This window comes from Leptonotus elevatus, chromosome 12, assembly GCF_054856555.1.
Source record: "Leptonotus elevatus isolate MCC_2025b chromosome 12, RoL_Lele_1.0, whole genome shotgun sequence".
Lineage (NCBI taxonomy): Eukaryota > Metazoa > Chordata > Actinopteri > Syngnathiformes > Syngnathidae > Leptonotus > Leptonotus elevatus.
Window position 1 is genome coordinate 8257024 of NC_141250.1, and position 6668 is coordinate 8263691.

The window sequence follows — 6668 nt, forward strand, 5'->3', positions numbered from 1 at the left end:
AATAAAGTTCAATCAAAATTTAAATAATAGATCACAGAAGTTAACACCGGCCGACATTCGTCAAATATTGGCGCTGATAATCAGCCCAGCCGTAATCGGGCTATCCCTATTAAATTGTATCTCTCATTTTTCTTGTCTACTAAAAAATTCAAATAATCCCCATGTTTCATTCAAAACTTTATTGGCATCATTTAAAAATGGACAGTTGACAATTGGCAGCGAGGCCTGGGAGTGGAGGGCTATGGGAGGCTTTCATCATCGGCATCCACATTCATCCACCACCATGTCCTGATAGTGGCGTAGCACCACGTTGTCGTTGTTGTCATAGTAGAGCATGGAGATGGGCGAGAAGCGGACGGGCACGCAACACGGCTGAGGGGTGCTTCCCGGGTCCAGCGAGTGAACCAGAGTCTGCAGGATGGCGTGGTTGGTGCTGTTCAAGCTGTCGCTGAGAGGGAAGGGGCACTCGCCATGGCAGTAGTTTGCAACGTAACCCTGCGGTGCGATGATCCAATCCTGCCAGCGTACGTCCTTGAAGTCCACGTAGAGACGGCGGGCCTTGCAAATGTTGCTGGGCGACACAGGGGGCAGGGCGTTTTCAACGCTCCTCCGCTGTCGGGAACGGCACTGCTGCGGGTGTAGCGACACTGCCACCAGCGAGGCCTGCACAGGTGGCGCCGCCCAGGACTGATCCAGGTCAGAGTCCAGAGGCCGCAGTTCCAGGAGCAGACCGTAATTGCGTGCCGGGCGGCGCCAGGACTCCGCCAGCGAGGTTACATCCAAGGTGACCGACACCTCTTCCGGGCCCGGCCGGACCGACTGGGACAGGAGAAGGCGACGGTTGGCCCGAGGGTCGGCACCCTTCAGCGTGGGCCGGACCACCTTGTACAGAACGGCACTGATGGTGGGACCGCTTTGCAGCAGGGTCGCCGAGCTCCCGGAGCCCCTGGGCCCAGAACTCCACAGGAAGTGGACGTGCAGCTGGGCCAGAGACAAGACTTCCAACGACTCTAGTGCGGCTACATTAAAAAACAGATGCTGGTCCACGCAGCCTGCGCACACCATGCCGGAACCCGGAACTACGCCGCCTGCATGCACACACACCAAGGAACATAATTAAGCACTCAAACACACACACAAATGGACACAGACACCAAACGTAGGTGGATGAACATGTGCTCACATACACACTTTAGCATTAACACACAAACTGACAAAGACTCAAAATTCACAAACGCGCAAGAGACATGGTGGCATGGACACTTAATTATGGACACACAAACAAAACGTACCGGTACACACAGAAAACAAAGACACAAGCACGCACATGCCCACACATACACACAACAGAGACATACAAACGCAGACACACAAACAGGGAAACACACAAGTGAGGTAGCCTACACGTGGATACACACACAATTACACACAAGCTTACTACCTTGGTCTTGCACATATCTGATGATGTTGCCACGGACGCCGTACTCCGACACCGTGCACGGCTCGCCCCCTTCAGCCTGGACGCGCTTCGACCTCCGGAACATCCTCCACAGGGCCGGAGGGACGTCGAGGCGCCGGGACCGCGACCCGTCGGCGGCGGCAGGCCGCTCGGAAAGGCCCAGGGCGCCGAGGAGGAGCCGCTCCTGGGGGGCAGCGTCCACGCCGACCAGGATCAGAAGCAGGAGGGCACGCATGTTGTTTTTCATTCAGACTGACTAGCTCAGCTGCGCGCGCGGGCGTTTGATTTAAATGGCGCGACCTCCCGGTGTGATCGATAAGATGGTGAAGAGGGAGGGGGCAGGGAAGAGTTTAGTTGGTTTTTCTAAACTTTTTATCAGCTCCTTTAGCTCATCAAGATCCACAGATTCTTTCAAACTAGGGCCAATATTCAGATTAGGTGAGACAATATAATACGAATGCAACGTTAATATCATTGATTAGAATAGCATCATAATTCATCCCATTTTAAAACTTTATTGTTTTTCCCCACTATCATTCCGGAAAAAGAGCAGCACAATGTTATTTTTTTTAATAATAACAACTTTTTATTTTTAACTTAAGGAATAACTCAACGCTTAATCAACTTCTTTTTTCTTTTTCTTTTTTTTGCTGATAAACTGTATAAACTGGTGTCTACAAATGCTGTCTACATGTCCTGGTTATTATTTTTACATTTTAGTACATGTTTGTCGAAAGCTTGAATTTTGTATTTTTTTTTGGGGGGGGGGGGGCGTTTGTTTGGTGCCATTTTAAGGTTAAACACTGAGCTAAACACAAATTGGCTGTTTGTCCTCTCATTACACGAGACGAGACGTACTACGTCACTTGTTGCGGATGACGTGGTCGCCCCCGCCACCCACCTGCTCATTCTCCTACAGCCTCCTTAAACGGCTTCTTCGTAAGTTGCTGCCGTCAATCACAGCCAGACCACGCCCAACCCTCTCCCCATTCGCAAGCCAACGGTCCTCCAGGTCACACCCCCTTTGACCGCCGATTTCAAATTTTAGTGAGGGGTGGAGCAAGAGTTCACCACATTTGCGGCTTCACTAGCCTTTTTCCCGCTATTTTGATAGCTTCTTAAAAGCCTTTAAATTGTTCAGATATTTTTTGAAGCGTCTTGTGCTCAACTGTTGCGCTAAAGTTGCGAAACGCACACTATTTTAAGGAATGTACTTCCCTCGGTCCTCCCTATGTCATACAGTGGTAGACTATATGAAGGTGTTATGTCACTTTTGATGTAGTTCCTCAATAACGACGCTGGAGGTCAGCCAAGGCCTTGGCTAAAATGTCTTATGTTTTGTTAACTGTCATATAACTTCAACAATCACACAAACATGCAAATGTTTTTTTTTTTAAGGGTTTTTATTAAACAACAAAAACATTAGTAGGGTTGGGTATTGCCAACAATCTCACGATTTTGGCACATTCTTGGCTAGAAACGTTTTCGGTGGGTCAATTTCAACCACAAATATAAATGTCAGTTTAAACGTAATATTTTTTTAATGGATTGAATGGTCTTTTAACATTGATTTTTTTTTTATGATGAAAAATAAGCTGAGATCTACTGTAATATTATTTTGAGAACGTTAATTGTGCATTTCTCAAAAGTCAAAATCAAAACTGTTGCGAAAACACACTAACATTATTGATATTAGCAATCAATACGATGGAAGCATGGAACTTCCATTATGAAATAAACAGTTCTGACTAGGCTATGTTGCTTGAAAGTACTGCAAATTCATTCAAACGTATTGGTAAAGGGTTGGCTAAATGCTAAAAACATTAGATTTTTTCACCCCATAATGCCAAGAGGTATTGACCTTCACATGTGCACGATTTAAGCAGAAATTTGTGCATTCACAATCATGCACTGTTAGTGAATGAGGCCCAATGATTTTTCAGGATTTTGGGGTTGTCAGTGGCCCTGTATCCCACGAGAATGGATCCATCTCTGAGGCGATTCAAGGGTCTGTTGTGGCCCCCCTTTTATACGGAACCCCATCATTTTAATAAATTATCAACAAAATTGTGAACAGTAAACATTTTTATTTCACATTAAAACACACTACCCGGATGAATAGTCCCTCTTCATTATTTTCTAAGATATGCAGGTTAATAAATGGAGTGCACTTTCAAAATGCAATTGCCACTACACTAGTGAGCCACTAGATGGCGCCCATGCCAGGCCACTGGTTTGGGGACCCCAAGCAGCTGCATGGCTTGGCTTGTGACAAGAATCGCTTTTGCATCTTTGCACTGGGCGACAGCATAATAATTGTCTCCACATTTACAACCAAAACAAGAGCATTCTGTACAAATCGGACTTGATGATGTGTGACAGGTCGAGAAAGGGATTGAGAGATGAGAAACAGCTTCTTACCTTTCCATACAGTGTAGAATAGAAGGTAAGGACTGTACTGTTGTACTATTCGGGCAGACAACACGGTCCGAGTCAAATGTGCCACAAAAATAAATAAATGAAAAAACATGGATGGCCGTAGATTGGACATGCAAACTTTCTTCTTCTTTTTTTTACCCTGTGCCTAAAAGAATCAGACTCGAGAATCATTTGGACCCAGAATTGGAATGAGGAAACCAGATAGAATTTGGAATCTCTTCCCATTAAAACATGACAAATTGGATCAAGATGTGTCTTGGAAATTACGTGAATATTGTGAAAAAGTCATGGAAAAGTAGTATTGGAAAAATATGGTGTGAACCCTGGGTGGGGGACAATTGTACAAATAAATTGTAATGTACATTCTTTTGGTATAAAATTAAAGACAATATTGGTTGATAATAATAGAATGCATCGTTACTACTACTATGACTATTTATCATCTTAAGGGTGCTTGCTCTCTCACTCAGCTCAGGATATGACTGTTAATTCCCTGTTGGTTTTCTATGGGTCAAATGAGTCACTTGTTTTTTTCTCTTCTTCCCCCAGCTGCACCATTCATTTGTTTCTGTGTGTGCTCCACTGGAGGTGTGTAGGATGCATGATGTGTGTTTTCCTGCCTAATAGATGACTGTAAGCTGTGTCATCGCTTTTATATAATTTTGCGGGGGTCCCTCATACTATTTTAGGTTTATAGAACTTTTATATATATATATATATATATATATATATATATATATATATATATATATATATAATTTTTTTTTTTTTTTTTTTTTTTTTTTTTTTTTTTGCTAGTCCTATCCACCTTATTTTTTAGGACTCTCATGGAGAAATGACTGTGCTCCGGACTTCCGCTTCCGGTCATAATTTTGCTAATTGTTGCCGCTGGTTTCGTGTCATGCAGCAGTTTATTCGAACGTTTTTATTCTCCCCTTATTAACAATCCTAGAAATGACTTGCACAACTTGTTTCACCCTTATCATTTGTACGGACAAGCAGAAGAAGATGAATCTGAAAAAACGCAATGTTTTGAATTGGCACCACGGACGAGGAAGAGGAAATATTGTGGGGAAAAAACGCTAGTTTCCAACACCTACCTGAAAATTGTGATGAAACAAATGCTCATATACAGCATACTGTACATACACAAGCACACAAACAACACACAGCCTTTGAACAGCTTGTCCAACAGGGCAAGCAGATGGACTCCAACCAAATCAATGTCCTTTGTTGACAAAAAGCTGGTCTGGCTGAAGGCCTATATGAAAATGGCAAAAAAGCAAGACCAGTATCTGCGCTAAACATGGCTTAGCACAAGCAACACTTCATCTTCATACTACTACTACTTAACTTTCTATCGATCTATGAAACAAAACACTCTGAACTAAATTACTACACGAGTCCCACTCTTATGGTGGTGACGTGCCCCAAATTTGTACGCAAGTCAAAACGTTCCGTGAACTTAACTATGTTGACGTACGGTAAAACACTTCAAGTCCATAATTGTCCTAGTTTGCTCAGTGGCCATAAATGTCAAAACATCAAATGAAAACCAGTAAGTGTGGCGAACCTGCTTCCTTGTGTCGTGTAACAACTTGTTCCTATACTACTGATCAAACTAGTTCATTGCATGACGTTCATTACCTCAAGACCTCGTACCTTTGGACTGCCATAAATAAAGGGGCACCTGTAGTTTTTTTCTGCTTTAAATTAGTCCAATTTATGTCAGAATAACTGCTGGTGTGTGTTCTTCTTCTAACGTTTTTATTCTCTCACCATTGTCGTTTTTCAAGAAAAAATGGCAACGTAATCCTTTGTGAGCTGAAACGAGCTTTTTTTTTGTAGTTTTGGATTGAAAAACACATCACACTGGCTATGCAGGGGATTTGATCTCTAGTTCTGACTTCACACCAAGACATATCGACTTTGGCAACGAAAAAGGGGCGTTCACAGGGCACTTAGTTCTTTACCGATTGCTCCCAAAAAGAATTGATGTTAGTGGAAATGACTGCCAGTTTCATTTTGAAGAATAGAATATACAAAAAAAGAACTTGTTGGTGAAATATATACGCCATCTAGATGTTGTAGGTCCTTAACAGGGTTGGGAGGGTCACTTCTAAAATGTAATCCATTACAGTTACAAGTTACCTGCTAAAAAAATAGTTAGTAACGAAATCCAAGTAACATAATATTTCTATTAAAGTAATGTAACTGGATTACTTTTGGATCACTCCAATATTTAATTATGCTCATGAAGACAAAATAAAAATAAATATCACCACATAGGGACCCGGGCAGCCTACAAATAGCAAAAATTATTGTGTAATTAAAAGCATATAGGCTAGATAGATAGATAGATAGATAGATAGATAGATAGATAGATAGATAGATAGATAGATAGATAGATAGATAGATAGATAGATAGATAGATAGATAGATAGATAGATGGATGGATGGATGGATGGATGGATGGATGGATGGATGGATGGATGGATGGATAGATAGATAGATAGATAGATAGATAGATAGATAGATAGATAGATAGATAGATAGATAGATAGATAGATAGATAGATAGATAGATAGATAGATAGATAGATAGATAGATAGACAGATAGATAGATAGATGGATGGATGGATGGATGGATGGATGGATGGATGGATGGATGGATGGATGGATGGATGGATGGATAGATAGATAGATAGATAGATAGATAGATAGATAGATAGATAGATAGATAGATAGATAGATAGATAGATAGATAGAC

The 6668-nt window shown here is 42.2% G+C and overlaps 1 protein-coding gene across 1 annotated transcript; it reads right to left on the bottom strand.

Annotated features, from left to right (window-relative positions):
- Positions 1 to 67: 67 nt before the first annotated feature.
- On the bottom strand, positions 68 to 1710 carry gdf3 (growth differentiation factor 3). The gene is made up of 2 exons (XM_086091650.1): positions 1442 to 1710; positions 68 to 1088 (listed from the first exon to the last, which is right to left on the bottom strand). Exons 1-2 carry the CDS (start codon positions 1704 to 1706, stop codon positions 256 to 258), a joined length of 1098 nt encoding a protein of 365 aa, XP_085947776.1. The 5' UTR covers positions 1707 to 1710; the 3' UTR covers positions 68 to 255.
- Positions 1711 to 6668: the final 4958 nt, after the last annotated feature.

Bases quoted from the DNA above. Each gene is read 5' to 3' on its own strand.
- gdf3 (XM_086091650.1), bottom strand. From the start codon at position 1,706: ATGAAAAACAACATGCGTGCCCTCCTGCTTCTGATCCTGGTCGGCGTG. The intron at 1,089-1,441 runs GTAGTAAGCTTG...GTGTGCATGCAG, and splicing joins CAGATATGTGCAAGACCAAG to GCGGCGTAGTTCCGGGTTCC.